Here is a 20,863-nt window from a genome sequence, read left to right as displayed (position 1 = left end):
TGAACTACGCGATCACTCAATATTTGTCAGCCTATATTATGAGGGGCAATTTAGCTAGCAAGATATCTTAGCTAGCTCCATTGCTACACTCTTCCTACCCCATGCTTTCTATAATACATACACTATATATACACATGTGGAAACCCATTCAAGTTAGTGGTTTCAGCCATTTCAGCCACACCCATTACTGACGGGTATACACAGTGCATTCTGAAAGTATTCAGACCCCACATTTTGTTACGTTATAGCCCTGTTCTAAAATGGATTCAATAGTTTTTTCCCCTCATCAATCTACACACAATAACCCAGAATGACAAAGCAAAAACCAAAATATCACATGTACATAAGTATCCAGACCCTTTACTCAGTACTTTGTTGAAGCCTTCGTGGGTATGAAGCTTGGCACACCTGTATTTGGGGTGTTCCTATCTGCAGATCCTCTCAAGCTCTGTCATGTTGGATGGGGAGCGTTGCTGCACAGCTATTTTCAGGTCTCTCCAGAGATGTTCGATCGGGTTCAAGTCCGGGCTCTGGCAGTGCCACTCAACGACATTCTGAGACTGCAGAGATTGGGTTCCTTCTCCACAGAGGAACTCTATAGCTCTGTCAGAGTGATCATTGGGTTCTTGGTCACCTCCCTGACCAAGGCCCTTCACCCCCGATTGCTCAGTTTGACCGGGTTGCCAGCTCTAGGATGAGTCTTTGTGGTTCCAAAATTCTTCCATTAAAGAATGATGGAAGCCACTGTGTTCTTGGGGACCTTCAATGCTGCAGAAATGCTTTGGAACACTTCCCCAGATCTGTGGCTCGACACAATCCTGTCTAAGAGCTCTACGGACAGTTCCTTCGACATCATCGCTTGGTTTTTGCTCTGACATGCACTGTCAACTGTGGAACCTTATATAGACAGGTATGTGTCTCTCTAAATCATGTCCAATCAACTGTATTTACCACAGGTGGACTCCAATCAAGTTGTAGAAATAGCTCAAGGATGATCAATGGAAACAGGATGGACATGAGCTCAATTTCAAGTCTCATACAAAGGGTCTGAATACTTATGTAAATAAGGTATTTCTGTTTTTTTATGTTTAATACATTTCCAAACCTTTCTAAAAGCCTGTTTTCGCTTTGTCATGATGGGCTATTGTGTGTATATAGCTGAGGATGTTTTTTAATTTAATCCATTGTAATCCAAATTTCTGCCCTGCTAGAGCTGCCCCGGGTCAACTTTAAGTGCTGTTTTTGATACGTGGTAAGCAACAACGGTTAAGCTGCGAAGTGGTAAGCCACACAAGCACACAGAAGGGGAATGCTGAGTGCTGAAGCACATAGCGTGTAAAGCGTTGGCTGGAGTGGTGTAAAGCTCACCGCCATTGAACTATAGAGCAGTGGAAACACATTTTCTGGAGTGATGAATGACGCTTCATCATCTAGCAGTCCGACGGACAAATCAGGGTTTGGCAGATGGCAGGAGAACTCTACTTACTTGCCGTAATGTATATTGCCAACTATAAAGTTTGGTGGAGGAGGAATAATTGTCTGGGGCTGTTTTTCATGGTTCGGGCAAGGCCCCTTGGTTCCAGTGAAGGGAAATCTTAATGCTACAGAACGCAATGACATTCTAGATGATTCTGTGCTTCCAAATTTGTGACAACTGTTTGGGAAAGGCCCTTTCCTGTTTCAACATGACAATGCCCCGTGCACTAACCCTAACCCAATCAAATACCTTTGGGATGAATTGGAACACTGACTGTGAGCCAGGCCTAAATTGCCCAACATCAGTGCCCGACCTCACTAATGCTCTTGTGGCTGAATGGAAGCAAGTCCCTGGAATTATGTTCCCACATCTAGTGGAAAGCCTACCCAAAAGAGTGGAGGCTATTATAGCAGCAAAAGGGGGACCAACTCCATATTAATGCCCATGATTTTGGAATGAGATCAACGAGCAGGTGTCGACACTGAGTGTAAGCTACTATGTGAAAGTCAATAGCCTTTCCTCCCTAACCCATGGCATTAACAAGTGGTTTAGCTTGTGTCGAAGAATGTAGGCCGACCTTTCCTATCCCATTAATTGAACTGCAGGCGTAAAAAAGGAAGCTGGCAGCCAAATCTGTGTTAATGAGAGAAGAGGCTAAGAGAGGCAAAAATAATTTAATTAAGTTATTTTTTCCTCCCTCTCTCCTGCAGCGTTAGACACCAAACACTTCTTCCCTGAGACCAGTGGTATTTTATTAGGTGTTCTTCCACAGCCACCTTCCTTTGAATCGTTTCCCACCAAAGGCAGTAAGAAAACTCACATATGAATTGTGTATGATATGAAAAAAGTGTGTTATGTTTCTTGCAACCCTCAGGGATGGTTTCCAAAGGCTTGTCTTAAAAATTAGAGGAGATGTGAAGACTGCTGTTTATTGGACTTCTCTCATACCGACAGGCATCCACAGGAGATGCTACACTTAAAATCTCACCCAAGATTAAGATGAGAGTAGCCCTTTCCTGCAGGCAAATGACCCAGTGGCCTCATGGGTGGAAGGTTATTAATATTTCATATAAAGGTTTTGATATATTTCAGTCTTTTGTGATGTACATAAACTGTAATATTGGGAACTCAAAACTGAATACATTTCAGCTCTATGACATGTTACAGGTGTCTTCTTTCTTCTAAGGCCATAACCATGTGTATGAGGTATATACTTTTGTTTCAAAGTAGATTTGTTTAAGATTACCAAGACACACTCTGTGTGACCCTGATTTAGCCCACTGCAGTAAAAGGTTTTAAAAGATACAATGATGCTTGTAGGAAGATAAACATGTCTATATTATTTAAGATATTTCATGCATATGGATTTGTGCAAATCGTCTTCTTTTTTTTCTAACCTTGGCAAACTGTGTTGGAATACCTTGCCGGGTTTCATGCAAGACATAGTGGGCTGTATATCTTTGATTGCCCACTATTGACATAGTACCTCAATGACCTTCAACATCAATGTACCTCAAACTGCCAATATTCCCAACATTGGATGCAGTAGGCCTACATATGCAGACTACATATGCTTAAATGTATTGTTCCATAACAGACAGTAGAATAGAGTGAAAATTATAGAGTTGGATCTGCTAAATCAATGTACCTTAAAACTGCTAACATTACTGACAGTTAGTGGTAGTACAGATCCCTGACTAAACATGCTCAAAGGTATACGTAAAGTACAAATGCTGGAGGTATAGGCCTATCCAGTATAGTCCTTTGGATTGCAGGGTGGACGCAAACCGAGTGTGGCATATTTGTGTCACAGGCTTTAATTAAAAAGAACATTAAAACAGTGGTTGGAGGAAAGTCCTTTAAATGGGTAATTACGTCCGAGGCTCGGCATCGCTGGAAGGGCTTAACAAGGTGCATAATGATGTCCCCCCTTCCCCGGGGATAAACCTCACCCTTCTCTCACCCTTTCTCCCTCTCTCTCTGTCCATTTCACTCACTCCATTTATTTGTGGTGGTTTTGGTCTCGCCTTCTCTCATTTACCCCTCTACAACATTCAGTCCAGACCCAAGGTCATTATCTCCCTATTGCCTTTCTGGGATCTATGAAAAATCTTGGCTGGTTTATGTTGCTAATGTACGGCTCGTAATAAGCAGTAAGTATAAGTTCAGGTTTAATTGAGAAGTGTAATATATTTCACATTGCTTTGGGTTTATAACTGAGGTTGTTGTTTTTGTTCTGTGGGTCACGACTGCTGGATGATGTAGTGAAAAGTGATTCAATAGGTGAATTGCATTTTGGGATGTGTGGTAGGATGTATTATTATATTAGTGCATATTATTTTGTTTTACAAGGGGGGTTGGGTACAGATTTATAAGATGATAGTATTTATTCATTAGCGTCATATTGCAAGAACACCACAAGATTGTGTAGCAGGCCTATTGTTAAATTACTGGGACTATATAACCCACTAACAGAACTCATGTGCTTTCTTTTCAACGTTCTATTTTTAACGTTGGACTCGGCTCGAAGCACATAAGTGCTTACCTCTTCGTACCTTCTACCATCTAAGGTTTACAGTTTGGACTGCCATTGCTGCCAGGCAAATTGTACATGTGCAAAAATAAACATTTTGGTGAATGACTACAGTATTTTCATGTACAATGCACAACTTCATGGAGGTGCTTGATATGGATATTTTCTTTAGCAGACGTAGTGCATGCTGAACCAACACTAAAAGGGAGCCATTTTCTTTCCCTCCTGCTCTATAGTTTCATTTGGGTTATATTTTGAACAAAGGATGGGCTTTCAGTATAATAACTGTATCTGTACTTCACAATAGAATTACATTTCAGAGGGAAGAAGAGAAAGAGTGTTTTGGAGTCAGACTAATACAGGTTATGGAAAATCGTTCGGGGTCCTATAAATAGACTTACAGATAAAGCTGAGGTTCTATCTCTTTTTCTCTCTCCCTCCCTCTTTGGAGACTGTGTTGCTCTCTCTCTCTTCTTTCCTCCCTCCTCTCATCATAATTCCAGCCTTTTTCCGTGTCCACAGTTTCCCTGGCCTTGATGCAACCGACAGAGGGGCTGCTCAGCCATCACACGTGGTTACAGGCGGGCTTCAGTGACATGCATATGACAGGCCCTCTCACTCATGTACTGTATGTGTTGACACCTCAGCTGTTGCCTGCACCCCCCAATCATGAGAAGAGGGCAGCAGCCTGGGGCTTGAGGAGGCTACCATTGGCTGCTAATGTGACATATTTATTGTACATCCTCCACATACGAAGCAAGGAATAGTGTTTCAGGGGCAAGGCTATATATATATATACACTGAACTGGCATTAGCTTGTCAATCATGTTGACCTGAACCTTACTGTGCTGGCATGGATGTTTTCTTTTCACATTGTTATTTGCAGCAAGTTGCCAGGAATTATGGTGGATGCGCAACCAGGCCAGTCCAGTACAGGTCAACTTGGCTAGACTATGTAGTAGGAACAGGGTAGACCTATCCCTGGGAATTAAAGCATCCCATGGGTTAATGTTACTCATCCATAAAGGCTCAAGTGCAACCCATTTCAGTGTTCATCAGAGCATAATTTCAGTCACCGAATATTAAATGACCCGACGTGGCTATTGGTTGACACATATACAGTACCACTCAAAAGTTTGGACACACCTACTCATTCAAAAGATTTTCTTTATTTTTACTTTATTTTCTACATTGTTTAATGTTAGCTAGCTAACATTAGGCTATAATATTCAGGCAAATGTCTCTGAGATGCGAAAAATAAGATCATACATGTAACGTTAGCTAGCGAGCCAGCCATCTAACGTTAGCTAGGCAACAGTACACTTTAACTTGAAATGAAACCATTATCTGTCAAAATTAGAAGCGTGTAATATCTGAAAATTTAACTAGCTAGACTATCTTACCCATATACATCATGGATGGATGTGTCTCCTGTCGGATGCTATGGTTTCTCTTAGTTTGAAGATGTAAACCGGAGACAGGTCAATCAGGAACATTTCAAGAACTTTGAACATTTATTTACGTGCAGTAGCAAAAACCATCAAGCGCGTGATGAAACTGGCTCTCATGAGGACCACCACAGGAAAAGAAGACCCAGAGGTACTTACTTGGGCCAAGAAACACGAGCAATCGACATTAAACCGGTGGAAATCTGTCCTTTGGTCTGAAGATTCCGAATTTCAGATTTTTGGTTCCAACCGCCATTTCTTTTTGAGACACAGAGTAGGTGAATGATCTCCGCATGTGTGTTACCCACCGTGAAGAATGGAGGAGGAGGTGTGATGGTGCTTTGCTGGTGACACTGTCAGTGATTTATTTCAAATTCAAGGCACACTTACCCAGCATGGCTACCACAGCATTCTGCAGGGATACGCCATCCCATCTGGTCCGTGCTTAAAGGGACTATAATTTGTTTTTCAACAAGACAATGACCCAAAACACACCTCCATGCTGTGTAAGGTCTATTCGACCAAGAAGGAGAGTGATGGAGTGCTGCAACAGATGACCTGGCCTCCACAATCGCCCGATCTCAACCCAATTGAGATGGTTTGGGATAAGTTGTGCCGCAGAGTGAAGGAAAAACAGCCAACAACTGATCAGCATATGTGGGAACTCCTTCAAGACTGTTCGAAAAGCATTCGAACAGCATTCCAGCATTCCAGAAACTGGTTTAGAGAATACCAAGCGCGTGCTAAGTTGTCACCGTGGCAAAGGGTGGCTACTTTGAAGAATCTAAAATCTCAAATATATTTTGAGTTGTTTAACATGTTTTTAGTTACGTCAAAGTTTTGATGTCTTCACTATTATTCTACAATGTAGAAAATAGTGAAAATAAAGAAAAAAACCCTTGAATGAGTAGGTGTGTCCATACTGTACATGCATGAATGTGCATGAATGTTGAAATGTTTGTTTGTTTCGCTGACTGACTAACTGACTGTCAGACTGACTGATGGTTTTGCAAGAGCGTTCCCAAATCCATGGCTCACTCACAAACCAAACCTTTCTCGCAATAATTCCTGCACTCATCTGCCAGTTACTCAATCAGGGGCTTCAGATAAGATGCCTCACTCTCTCGTATCCCTCTGAAGAGGAGACATTAAAGCACGCAAAGGTTCGCCCCCGACTCCTTCAACAGATAAAACACACTAGCATTTCAACATTTCAAGTTCAAGCAGCCAAGAATGCGTCAGTTGCCACTCTGTAAAATCTTTGTTTCGCTTTTTCACCACCTGATTATTCTCTTTTCTTCTTCCTGAGCTTCGAAAATCCCCTTTTGAAATTGTTTAAATGGTACTCCCTCATCAGAGCTTTTTCCTGGAGCCTGACTGAGATTTCTTCTCAGCATAAAGCCCCTCAACGAGACAGCATGCTTTGACCTTTACTTTATCGTATGGATTTAGGGATGATTAATTGGATTAGCCTGATGAAATCTAGTGAAATACAAAAGCCCTAGTCTGTTGCCTCGATGGGAGTCATAGAAAATGTACAATTCTGTAGTTCGCAACATATTATCCTGCCATATGTGTTGTCACATGTATTAGTCAGTGGCTTAAAGAGGAAGGCAACCAGATTAGAGAAGACAGACATTTTTCTCAGAAAAAGCTAAGTGAGATGGAAGGAGGGAAACAGGGGGCTTGGATCGTCCAATTACATTGGAAACATCACAAGATCAAAGACTAAACGTAGAGCGGCTTGAGTTTGTGTTGTGCCAGTCAAACCAGTAGTGCAATGTATGTAGTATGTGTTGACAGCACGACATCTACTTTGCATCCTCAATGTGGCTTGTTGGAATGTGTTCTGTGCATATTGTTCTGATGTGAAGTGATTGCATGGGGGGTGGGATGATGTGCAGGCATGTAGAATATGGAACCCAGTACCGCTCCCCATCGCCTCTCTTGCAGCAATATTAAAATGTAGGCTATTTCAAGCTATCTTAGAAAACAGTTAGTGATTAACACATTTCTGTAGCTAGCAACCTTGGTTTTGTTTGCAGCATGGAGTTCTGCTGTTGACTGTGAGAGGAACAAATTCAAGACACAGTAACAGAAATGCCTTTGGTATGGCCAAATGCTCCCAAGTGCCTAAACTCGTCACACTGCAGAAAGCCCGAAATTGAACTGTACGACATGTGCCATATGCTTACAATAGCTAGTTATGTAGCCATATTTCAGGTAACAGAATGGGAGCATCTGGATGTGAATTTACCTCAATTAGCATTGAACTAAACTTGGCAAAAAATATCTGCTTATAGTTTCTCCACAGAACGTCTCACACTTTAACACCAGGGAGCACAAAGACTGCCTCCCTTTTTTCTATTTCATTGAACACCATAATGAAACCCAACAAAATAAAAAAATATGCAATCTGTTTCCCGCATAAGGATGAGCGTAAACTGAATCAATACCAGAGATAAGTTATTTTTTTCCCTGCCATATTCATTATCTGGAATCACAGGTGGAGATATAATAAAGCCACAGTAGTACACATTACCCATTCAAAAACACGTTATAGCCAAAGGCCATTCCTTTACTGTCTAATTGTCTCCCCCACCAACTGATCTGCTACAATTAAGCCATGGAAGAAGAAGAAATTAAACCAGTGACCTGTAGTCTTTTAATCTGCAACCACAACCACAGGCAGGTCAACCAAACATCTCTCAGCTGGTAATACATAGGTTATTCCTGTTTAACTACCATTTGACCATGTTGTTTCATAGTACACCTAGCTTGAAGTAAAGCACTATTAAAAATCTCTATCTTTCTGAAGTAGGATAATACAACCAATGTCAACAAGCCTTGGTTTCTCTAATGACCTGGTTCACTAACTACTTCTCAGATAGAGTTCAGTGTGTCAAATCGGAGGGCCTGTTGTCCGGACCTCTGGCAGTGTCTATGGGGATGCCACAGGGTTCATTTCTCTGGCTGACTCTTTTCTCTGTATATATCAATGATGTCGCTCTTGCTGAGGGTGATTCTTTGATCCACCTCTACGCAGACAACACCATTCTCTATACATCTGATGCCGTTCTTTGGACACTGTGTTAACTAACCTCCAAACGAGCTTCAACGTCATACAACACTCCATCCGTGGCCTCCAACTGCTCTTAAATGCATGCTCTTCAACCGATCGCTGCCTGCCCAGCATCACCACTCTGGACAGTTCTGAATTAGAATATGTGGACAACAATAAATACCTAGGTGTCTGGCTAGACTGTAAACTCTCCTTCCAGACTCACATTAAGCATCTCCAATCCAAATCCTCCTTCACTCATGCTGCCAAACTTACCCTCGTAAAACTGACTATCCTACCAATCCTTGACTTCGGCGATGTCATTTACAAATTAGCCTCCAACACTCTACTCAGCAAATTGGATGCAGTCTATCACAGTGCCATCTGTTTTGTCACCAAATCCCCATATACTACCCACCACTGCGACCTGTATTCTCTCGTTGGCTGGTCGTCGCTATATATTCGTCGCCAAACCCACTGGCTCCAGGTCATCTATCAGTCTTTGCTAGGTATAGCTCCGACTTATCTCAGCTCACTGGTTACCATAGCAATACCCACACTTAGCACGTGCTCCAGTAGGTATATTTCACTGGTCACCCCCAAAGCCAACACCTCATTTGGCCGCCTTTCCTTACAGTTCTCTACTGCCAATGACTGGAACGAATTGCAAAAATCACTGAAGGTGGAGACTAATATCTCCCTCACTAACTTTCAGTGTCAGCTGTCAAAGCAGCTTACCGATCACTGCAGCTGTACACAGCCCATCTGTAAATAGCCCAGCCAATCAACTACCTACCTCATCCCCATATTTGTTTTTGTTTTTCTGCTCTTCTGCACACCAGTATTTCCACTTGCACATCTTCATCTGCACATATATCACTCCAGTGTAAATTGCGAAATTGTAATTACTTCAACACTATTGGCCTATTTATTGCCTTACCTCCTTACTTCATTTTCACACACTGTATACAGATTTTTATATTGTGGTATTGACTGTACGTTTGTTTATCCCATGTGTAACTCTGTGTCATTGTTTTTGTTGCACTGCTTTGCTTTATCTTGGCCATGTGGCAGTTGTAAATGAGAACTTGTTCTCAACTGGCCTACCTGGTTAAATAAAGGTGGAAAAATACAAAACGACCTAATACATGTACTGGGTGCTGATGAGACCCATATACCTGTACACCAATAAATCAAATCCTATAACATTAATGAATCTTATAAAATCAAATCCTCATTATTACATATGAAGTCGTTCACTCTCCTGTTTTTGATTATTCATTTTTTTCTCTTATTCAAATCCTAATGCCATTATTCCATGTGTCTCAGCTTAGAGTTCATACAATAAGTTGGAAATAAAGAAATATGATGCCCTAGTGTAAAACTGTAAAACGGTGGTTGACTCACAGATGATAGCAGGAGCGCCCTCAGGCCAGGGTGAAGACAAACGTTTTTGAGGATAAAGCATGAACCTCACTAATCACAAAAGTGCCCCTGTGTCCTAGCTAGACCTCGTGAAAATGTGGACTTGTGGAGTCAAGTGGGTTTGCTCACCGTGACAGAGCTATTATTGGTCATTTCACAGATGCACTGTTTGTTTGCGGTCTACATTAAAGGCTATGCAATTGCACTTGACAACACTTTTTGTATTTTAACAGCAATGTGTGAATATTTAGCTACTGTCTTATAAATGTCAGAATGGAGAATAAATATGTGGCTTTCGCTGCAGCCTGCTTGAGGGGGAGAATGCAAACACACACAGGCACATGAACATACTCCCTCCCCCTCTCTCTCTCTCTCTTCAACCAGCTCATCTATCCTTTTTCCTATTTCCCTCTTTCCCGCTCTCCCATTGACTAACAATCAGCATCTCCTCTCTCCGTCTGTCCACAGGAAATATGCACAGGGTCGCGGTCAAAGGGATGTTTGTCAACGTCATGTGGAACGCGGAGCTACGACAGAGCTTGCATGTTAAGCAGACCCTCTGCCTTTATCAAGCCAATCACAAACGGAAAAAAAAATGTAAAAATGTTGTGGAGCCCAGACACCTGGCATGAAGACACTCTCCCTCCCTCCTTTCCTCCATCCCCTAACTCATCCCTATCAGACACCTCCAAGCTTTGCATATCAGAAACTCAGACCTTATTTGTCTCCCTCTCTTCTCTTTTTCATTAACAGAAACAAATAAAGGCCTCTCTAATCCAGAAAATGTGCTTTTTTATTGGATGCTTTAAGCCCTAAAGACAGGCTACTCCACCTGGATTTTACAACCACACAGTCATTTCTTTGTGCCTGCCGGACTGAAGTTTTTTCCTGTGTTTTGCTCATGGAGAGGTCTGTGACCTGAATGCTACCTGCGGGTACATAAAGGCCTGGGCACGGTATGGTGGCATGCTCTTGTTCCCCCCTACCAGCACTTGAATTTACAGGACATCTCTTTCTCTCCCTCTTCCTCTCCCTCTCACTCACCCTCTATCTGGCTCCATCCGTCCCAGACAGTCTACAGTAAATCAGCGTGGCTGTAAGTGGGGCCTCATCGACCCCGCGGGATCCGATACGAGCTCAGATCCTCAGTGGATCAGCCAATCAATGGCTCAATAACTGTTCTTATGTTTCTGGTTTTGATTTTAGGCTTTTCCACCCTTCTTCTCACTGAATGTCAAATGAGTATTGGAGTCATCAAATATGTGATGGCTGGGGTTGCTTTATTTGGGACTGAACAGGATTGTGAGAACCCCCTACCCCACTGAGGGCCATAGAAGTAGGTCAAGCTAGAGAGGATGTCCAAGGAATCCAATAGACTATGGCATAGAGGCAAAAATCTATACTCTAAAGACCAGCTAGTCGGTGTACACTCTTGTCAGCTTAAATAGCGCCAGTCGAGCAAGGCCTTTGCTGTCTTCAGCCATACATCGCTACGTCAATACAATCAATCCTATCCATAGTGAATTGACTATAGCTCTATAATAGCTGGCTGTGTGGGGTGCAAAGCTGCAGTCTTGGCCTTGACTGCATGACTAACACTGGAGCCTATTGGGCCGTTCGCACTGTTTGCACATGGAGCATTCTTCTACCACATGTGGTGGAGCTGATTAGCCGGGTCAATGCGTCTGGCAGGTGTTCAAACTCCTGTTCTTTTGCAATAGCTCAGCTCACAAAGAAACAAGGCAGGTAGGTGGAAGCCAAATAATCCATTTTGTCAGGCCTCCAAATTCGTGCTTGGCACGGCTCGCTCTCATCCACAGGTCAATCCCTGTACCTGGGTAAACCTCTGACATGCCTTTGATTTATTTCTCTCAAATGCATCTACTAACACACAAGACCACACATGGCGGATCAGATTCTATTTCAAACGAGTAGGAAATGTACTGTTACACTGAGGGTATAGAAGTATGATCTGGTACGTTTCTGTTGAGAGAACATACCCGGTCAACGTGACAATTCATTCACATACACCAGGTGAACCCACAGCGACTGTACTCCCGACAACTACTATTTTATACCCCAAAATGACTATACTCCCACTGGAAGCTGAAGCACAGCGCAGTCATGACAATGACTAGTGAGACTAAGTAAGAGTTGACCGGACATGTCTTAACCATCACTCTCCCCTGTCCCATACACCCAACCCTGTACATCCACCCTCTGTCCCCCCCTCTTCCCAAGGGCATTGGCACAGATTGGCACAGCAGCAACAAGCCGCAGGGACAGATCAGAGCGAACTAAGCGTGGTCTCACCTCAGGCAGCGGCATGCCGTTGATGATGAGGTCAGGTTGCTGGGGGCCCTGCCCGCTGGCGAAGGAGTGCTGCTGATAACTGCCGTGGTTGGGTGCAGCATTGCGTGAGTTCTGGTTGTCCACGTTGACGAAGGTGCTCTCGGAGCGCCTGCAGCCCAGCGGCAGGCTCTGCTGGTGGTAGTCGAAGTAGTTGAGGGAGGAGGTGAGAGATGAGCAACTCACCACGTTCATCTTGTCCGTCTCCTCCACGTCGCGCGGCACGAGGCGGATGTCGTTCTTGCTCAGCTTCTTCTTCTTGCTCGACTTCTTCTGGCTGCCATATGAGTACTCCGCCACCCTGCGCAAGTAGAAGAAACTGAACAGACTCAATAAAGCAGTGCTCTGTTGTATCTGCCCACAGGCAAACGCCATTCAGTCAGAGGCGCCCCGCCCGGCCATGCCAGGGTGCTGACCGAAAGTTCCCATGGTGGTGGCCAGCTCATTGGTGGGCATTCAGGGTAGAGCGAGAGGAGCCATGCTCAAGTCACCCCAAGCCTGACCGCCTTCCCCATGCCACCAATGGAGCCATCATCCCTCATTTGTTTGCGTTTGCATGCACGGCACAGTCGACATGTCTCACAAACAACAAGCACACACAATGCAAACATGCCAAACCACAAAAGCACACGTACGCACACACAGCAACAACAAGACAACAGACAATACTGAAGAGCACCAACCAAATTTTCAATCATATTTAAAGCACAGCCCCACTGCTAACGTTAATTCCCTTTTTTCTTTCATTACCAAGCGAGGCCCACTGGCAATATGGAGTGCAGGAAATCTGTAAAATCAAATTCATTTAGAAACTAGTGTCTGTGGCTGTTCCCTGACTGGAGCAGAGCATTTTGATTCTAATCAGCCTAAATGAGAAAGCCGGAGATTCTTTATTGAAAGGATGCTGCTGATGCTCAGGCTGGAAGAAGACAATTTCCATTCTCCATCCAGGCTTGCAAATTCTTATGAGGGGAAGTTTTATTTTAAGCAGAATCCCTTGAATCCCTCCTGACTTGAGCCTATTCCTCTGAGTTTTTAACATGTCAAACATTTGCATGGACTCCCACTCTCCAACAATCTATTTTTAGCCCCGGTTGGATAGATTGTGTTATTTACTATTGTTTCTACCGTGTATCTAATAAAACTTGAGGCCCTGGTTGCATATGCACATGTCGGACTCCCCCGTCCTTAGTATTTACTGGATGGGTTCTCCTTTTCACTTAAGATGCTTTCCGGGTCTGTTCCTCCCTGCCTTCATTCTGGAAAATAAAATGTCAATAGCAGCCATGGACTCTATCTTTTTCGGGTCATCTTAAAACTGTTATTTCCCTCTCTCGCGCACGTGTCTGCTCTCTCGTCTGAGTAGGGGAGAGAAGAGACTGTGAGGATCAAAAAAGAGAGTGCATCGTTCTGTCATTGTTCTCTCTAGTACTCCTGTGCCCAAAATCGAAAAATGGACAGGAAAAATCCTGCCGACTCAAAGAAAATTAGTAATAAATTGCAGATAAGTACTGCATAGGTTTGAGGTGGTAGCTAGCTACTCAGGAGCACTGCACAGCAATATAGATTAAAGTACCCAGCAGGAAGAGGATTTTTATGCCACAAAACAGGATTTTTTTAAGATGAAGGTTAGGTAGTGTTGGGCAGATATTATTTTATTTAGCTTAGTTTTTTGTTTGATTGGTTGGTTGTGTATTTTTCTTACAGAAATAGAGCATTGTGGGTTACATCCAAATGAAAGAGCGTGCTGGGAAATGTAGTAGGCTATGTTTTTCAATGTGGCAATGACAGACATCTTTGGAAAAAAACAACAGCATATAAACGCCCTAAATCCCCTTAAAGTTGGCTTAATAAAATGACTTATGTCCAGAGTCCTTTGCTTCACTCTCTAAGAGCATTGTTTTTTTCAGAAAACAAACAGATGTTTTTATTCCAATGTCATTCATTACTGTCTGTGTGCTGTTTGTGTTGACAACAATGTGACTTTGAAACTAGAAGCTATGTGACATAACAAGTGAGGCCCTAGGGGTACTATCCATACCGTACATAGAATATTGAATGTAAAAGTGATCTCCTACTATGTGAAGCCCTGATCAAATCTACATCTCTGAAGAATAAGGATTGGGAAAACATGATGCAAATCCATGAGTGCTTTAGATTTTAAATCAACAGTGACCAATATGAACCATAATCCATGATCATGTGTGCCTGAGAAAGTCCACACTTTTTTTGAAAAATAAAGTTGTCTGCACACCTTAAGTATTTATAGGTGAATAAAGGAAAAGAAAGTACAACACAATGTCCATTCTTGTAGGCTATGCTTCACAGCAGGGGTTCCCAACCTTTTTTTCCCAAGGGTCTCCTCAATCATTATTGTTAATTGAGATAGCCTATATTAAATACAACACTAATTTGGTTTAATTTGAGGAACCTAGGAAAATGTTGTTTTGAAACTCATTTCCTGCAATTCTACATAGTTTAACATGACCCGTGACATATTTTAGGAAGGTTATTTAATGATTATAATAATAACAAATAAGGAAAATAAAGTATAGACCCGATTTCCCAAAATATTATTCTATTAACAGATGTGTTTTATAATTTTTATGAACCCTCAACTTAATTGTATCTATTCTCTTTGACAGAAAGTGATTTGATCAATTGATAGTGACAGTCACTGTATAAAATGACTTCCCAAGCATAGTCCAATTTCTTTGACTCCTGGACTTTAGAAGGTCATAGCTCAGCTTCTGATTGTCATAGAGACAAACCAATACTCCCATGTGCATCAGAGTCCCATCTTCCTCTGGCATTTTACAGCTTGTTTCTAGCCTAAAGCATTGCAGATTTCTGCGTAGTTTTAGATCAAGGAAGGTCAAGGAAGGTCCCGAGCATCCCATGAAACGTTGGCGCCACGTTTGGCGGGCATGCCCCCTGAGTTGGGAACCTCTGCTTCACAGTGTGTTTAATGGATCTCAACCCAACATTTTTGTCAATAGTCCTTTATCTGCTAGAGCTGACTGAGAGATGTGCATTTGCCTTACTTTATGGAAGAACCATACAAGGTCAGCCAATTGCCACACGTTTGAAACGGCCTGATGTAGCAGCACAACAAAAATGCTGTTCAGAGTAAAATATGAAATATGATAATAGCTTCAGGTTAAATCCACAAATGCAATTTGGACATTTTAAGTGGTAATGTATCACTAGGAAATCAAAGTGGGAGCTGATGCTTTACAGAATAAAATCATATGTTTATTATGATGATCAAGACAATAATGTGCTACATAATAATGTATGTCTCCTTCAGAGGCATAGTGGGTTCAAAGGTGGATGACATTAATTTTAGTAATAGATCCCTCTAGCATTAATTGTATTATTATTATTATCATTATTGGGTTTATCATTGTGATTAGTAACAGTAATATTGATAATGATAATTATTATGTAATCGTTCTCACAGAATGGTAGGGTATGCTGTCTCCTTTAGAACATTCATTTGAACCCTTGGGAATAACATGCGCCATAAATTCAATTAGCTGTAAAATTCAGATAATTCTCTGAATCTAGCCAAGATTATTAGTCCTATGTAATGGTGAGGATTTGCAAAAAAAAGGAGTAAGCCAAGGAAGGACACTTGGTCAAGGAGTCCATAAGCCATTTTTGCTTACCAATTCCGAGCACCTGCATTCCTTAATAGCGCCTAACATTCGGGCCCTTGGACATGCACTAGATATACAGCTACGTGCACTCAGTACCAGCCTGAACTCACTCACTCTCTCTCACACACACACACACGCGCACAACAATTATGCGCACCACTGAATGGGTACCAAAATGCGTACATGTAGGCCTATATGGGGGAATAAAATAAAACAACAGGCCTATAACCATGACCGACTGAAACACCAAACTAATGAGATGGATATGAAGGGGCTGTTTTCAGTACCTGCAGTTGTACGTTCGGATCTCCTTGTTATCCCTTTTGCACTTTACTGCCACAAAAATCATAGTGACAAAGAGGATAGCAGCAATAGAGCCCAGGGCAATGATGAAGATCAACGACAGGTTTACGGGTCCAATAGATTCCTGAGCGTTCAGGTCCGGTGAGAGGTAAACTACAATGTATGCCGAGGCCGACAACGACGGTTTCCCGTGGTCGCGTGCCACCACTGTGATCTCGTAGGTCGACTTGACCTGCTCTCCGAACATCTTGGTGGACCGCACCTCTCCATTCACTTGGTCTATCTCAAAGAAAAGCCTGTCCCCCTCCGAGATGGTATAGGTCAGCCTTCCATTCTCCCCCTCGTCATAGTCGTCGGCCTTGACTTGGGTCACCAGGTAACCCACTCCTGCATTTCTTGGAATGGATACCTCCGCGGTGCCATTTACCAGGGATGGAGTGGTCATAACAGGTGTATTGTCATTCACATCCAAAACGACAATGCGTACCGTCGCGTTACTGGACAAGGACGGATTCCCCTGGTCCCTGGCCAAAACTTTGAAGTCAAATGTCCTAGTGTACTCGTGGTCGAATGATCTCATGGAATAAATACGCCCTGAAGGATTTATGCTGACATATGTGTTTACGTCCATGTGTTTAATCTCACTGGGCACGATGGTGTATGAAACTGTGCCATTCATGCCCAAATCAGGATCGACAGCTGACACAGCCAGCAAACATGATCCAGGAAGGTTGTTTTCTAGGACCATCTCTTGGTAATGTGGTTTTAGAAAGTGGGGAGGGTTATCATTTTCATCTGTGACTTTCACTACAAACGATTTAGTGGCGCGTAAAGGGGGGGTACCACTGTCCTCTGCTTGGATAGTTAGATTGTACGTGTCCCTCTGCTCTCTGTCTAGCCTGCCATCAACAAGGATGGTTGAGAAGCTCTCGTATTCCTGGAGCCTGAAAGGAACGTTGCCTTGTAGTCTACACTGGACCTTACCATTCGCGCCCCCGTCTTTGTCTGAGACCCTCACTAATGCAATAACGTATCCACGAGGCGCGTTCTCACTAACTTCAATCAGCTCCGTGTTCACCGACAATAAACTAATGACAGGTGGGTTATCGTTCGCATCCATCACATTGACAGTGACTTTACAATGAGCCGGAATAGAATTGGGACCTAAATCTTTGGCTTGGACATCAATCTCGTAAATATGGGTTACTTCATAATCCAAAGGGCCATTTACAGTGATAATACCGGTTCTAGGGTCAATTTTAAATACGTCTCTCGTTTTCTCGGTGACGTAACTGTTAAACGAGTACACAACCTCACCATTAGTTCCCTCGTCAGGGTCCGTTGCATTCAAGTCAATTACAAGTGTATTAATAGGAGAATTCTCCATCACGTTCACTGTATACACAGGCTGGTCAAAAACTGGATTATTATCATTTGAATCTATTACTTTAACATTGAGCTGGACTGCGCCAATCTTTGGGGGGTCTCCACCGTCTTCTGCACTGATTTCGTATGAATAGTGAGACTGAGTCTCCCGATCTAAAGATTTTTGAACTACGAGCTCGGCAATCTTGGACCCGTCCCCCCTAGTCTTAATCTCCAGCCCGAAGAGCTCATTCGGGGTGATCGAATATGATTGCACACCGAAGATCCCCGAGTCCGGATCGCTTGCCCCCTCTAGGGGGAACCTGGTACCAGGGGAGGCGTTCTCTGAGATTTCAATGTCAATGTGGTTTGTGGGGAATCTGGGCGCATTATCGTTCAAATCCACAATTTCAACTTTTATGACACATATCTCCATAGAGTTTGACATCACCTCCAGAGAGACAGTGCACTTTGCCGTCTGTCGGCAAGCCACGTCCCGGTCTATTTTCTGATGTGTGAGGAGAAGTCCAGCCGGGCTGAGTTCCACCCATCGCGGCTCTGAATTCGAGATGACCCGCAAGTACGGCGCTCGCGGTGCAATGGCAAATCCTTGCGTTTGTGCGTCCTTTGTCACGTTTCCAATGATATACCCAGCTTTCTGCTCTTCGTTTATCGAGTATTTCAAATTAATAACAGAATCAACCCCAGTCCAGCATAAAATAACTATCCAAATCATTTGTATAAAATCCATCTCCCTGGCGTACATTGTACCTGTTGATTTTCCTTATATTTAATTGGGACCTTGTATGATCACGCACACCTATGCATGTCAGAGATAACGGGAAAAATCATCCAGTTATCTCATCGAAAAGTTTTCCAGGGAATACGTTTTGATAAAAGAAAAGGCTCGTATATGACATAAATGTTACTTGATTATATCGATATGGTCTACTTCATTGTACTCTTCTGATAAAAACCACATTCTCCAATCTGCTGCAACGCGTGAGATTTTGGGGAGGATAGAGCTTGGAAAACATTCTGAATGATCTCAGAACACTGATTTACCCATGTAAATCTGAGCAGTTCATATCAAGCAACAACTATAGCGATTGACACGATAAACCCAACCATTTCGATGCAGGGTGAAAAACCATGCAAAAAATAACAATTTAAAAATCAAAAGGGAGGAACAATCCGATGAACAGGTATATCAAAGGATAACGTTCAATGGAGATCAAATAATTGGCTAAACATTTTCCAGTTAAATTCTTCCCAGCGTCATGATTCCGGTACCAAAACCACAAGGCGCATTTTAGACAAACTGGATTTTACGCGTGCGTTCCATTCATTCATATTGACGATTTTTTTCAAGTTGTAATGACTTTTCCTCTTCACTGGGCAATTATATCACACCAGATATCCGATTGAAACGTAAAAATGAATCCGTATTGAGAAAAGCCCTGAATAGCCAAAGTCCAGTTATCGAACGTAGACCAAGGATGCTGTTGTCGGAACTAGTCTTATAATGCTATTAGTGAAGACCACAGTTACCTTTTTATTTCCAGGCAAGCATTTAGAGGTTTTACTCTCTCTCTCAAAGTATTGTAGCTTATTTTACTAATTCATTTCCTTGGATCGCACACATGGAGACACCGAACACATTCCGCGGCGAGATATGGTCCATATCAAATCCATTGTGAAACTATATAGAGATGAAAGGATATCGTCACAATAAGAAGCAGTTCGTTTTCAAGCTTGCAGCAGAGCAAAATGCATGAAAATATCCGGCCTGAATGAGCTAAAAAGCACCACTCGTTGTCAGTAGGCTGCTAGTTGACTCCAATACGCGCTCCCGGCTCCGCTCGCATCAACAGTACACACTGCCCCAATGCACAGCTCAGCGCTGAGCGCTGAGTCTCAGGACCCGCAATCCCCTCAACCAATCAGAGGTTACACAGGAGGTTTGGATTTGCTGGTGGGTGGGGCAAACTACAGCAACGAAAACTCGGCCGACGACCTGCACACTTGTACAGCTGTAGATGGAATGGGTTAAGTAGTGTTGATATAAATAGGTTACATTTATTATGTATTTAAATAAATTGAACAGGATCCACGCCTAGTACCGTAGTTCTAATTAACTAACACAGACACGCACATATATATAACGGGTAGACCTCTTGGTATGTTTACTATATTTAATATTTCAGGTTCTCTTTGTGTTTCTTGTCATTTCAATGCAATCTGAGTGTTTACATGCTTTCTTTTGAAATACCGGTGTGTATTGAGGCTTTGCCAAAATGCAGCTGCATTTTCTATTGGGATCTGAGTCCCAATCCTTCAATGATGCTATGGCTTTATGTATCGAAATAATATTTGATTTACATGTGATCGCTGATGACAGCAAGATGATATAAGCTTCATTTACATAATGGACGTAGCATATAGCTTATTGTAGCCTATTTTGTTAACGTGGATAGATTTTATCATGAAACGCTGTAAAGCGGTTCATTTTTGGCGGCTTCAGACTGCGTTTGATGCGCGAAATGTAACACGACCCGTTCTTGAGAATCAGGTAGGTGTAGTTTGCCATGTAAAACGAGGACAATTTGTTAACAATATAATGAGGATAAGTGTCATGTTGCATGTTATTTGTGGAACATCGTGTCTGTATTGCAGGACAATGAAACAAATGTGCTTCGAGTTGCAGCCTGCAAACTCCCCCTCTGTCAGAGCGCGCGCCACACGCACGCACACACACTGCATTCCTTAGATGTGAATAAAATGACATGGTCACTAAAATGTATAATTATGCCAACAAAACAATGCGATTGCTTTGATGTAGCAACATGGCATGCTCAAATTAAAATCATTTGCAATTATTGTTTATGATACTCCAGTCCTTCGGTCTCCTGAAAGTAACACTTTTTATGTTTCATATCAGTATATCTCTGATAAGACTAGGCTACTTCGATCTGCCTTTGCGTGTAAACAGCAATATAACCTCCACGTCATTCCGTGGAAATGTAGTTGAGTGTTGTGTTAAAAGCACAGAAAGCACACATTTTTGTTTGAATCAAGTCAATACAAATTGGCCAGGTCTTATTCGTAAAATGACAATTTGTTTGAGGATACGATAGACTGCGTGCTATCCGTTGACAAAAATGTAGGATATTTACTTGAATTGGTCATGCAGCCAATATATATATATATATATATATATATATATATATATATATATAT

The 20,863-nt window shown here is 42.5% G+C and overlaps 1 protein-coding gene and 1 long non-coding RNA gene across 9 annotated transcripts in view; one reads left to right on the top strand and one right to left on the bottom strand.

Annotated features, from left to right (window-relative positions):
• The window catches only part of LOC127914010 (uncharacterized), a 34,623-nt gene extending 23,803 nt beyond the window's left edge, over positions 1-10,820 (top strand). Inside the window, exon 3 of the long non-coding RNA XR_008087595.1 lies at positions 10,413-10,820. This is a non-coding gene — a long non-coding RNA (uncharacterized LOC127914010). The remainder of the gene's footprint in view (positions 1-10,412) is intronic.
• Positions 1-19,528, bottom strand: part of LOC118363646 (protocadherin-19-like) — an 84,918-nt gene extending 65,390 nt beyond the window's left edge. Inside the window, exons 1-2 of one of the 8 annotated variants that reach the window (XM_035744714.2) lie at positions 16,243-19,528; positions 12,258-12,612 (exon numbers count right to left, since the gene is read on the bottom strand). In XM_035744714.2, the coding sequence (XP_035600607.1) occupies positions 12,258-12,612; positions 16,243-18,389 (2,502 nt within the window). In that variant the 5' untranslated portion in view covers positions 18,390-19,528. The remainder of the gene's footprint in view (positions 1-12,257; positions 12,613-16,242) is intronic. The other 7 variants (XM_035744719.2, XM_035744716.2, XM_035744720.2 and 4 more) reach the window with 7 other exon arrangements.
• Positions 19,529-20,863: the final 1,335 nt, after the last annotated feature.

Source organism: Oncorhynchus keta, chromosome 30 (genome assembly GCF_023373465.1).
Source record: "Oncorhynchus keta strain PuntledgeMale-10-30-2019 chromosome 30, Oket_V2, whole genome shotgun sequence".
Lineage (NCBI taxonomy): Eukaryota > Metazoa > Chordata > Actinopteri > Salmoniformes > Salmonidae > Oncorhynchus > Oncorhynchus keta.
Note: the sequence above shows the minus strand (reverse complement) of the source record. Positions and strands in the feature narration are given on the sequence as shown.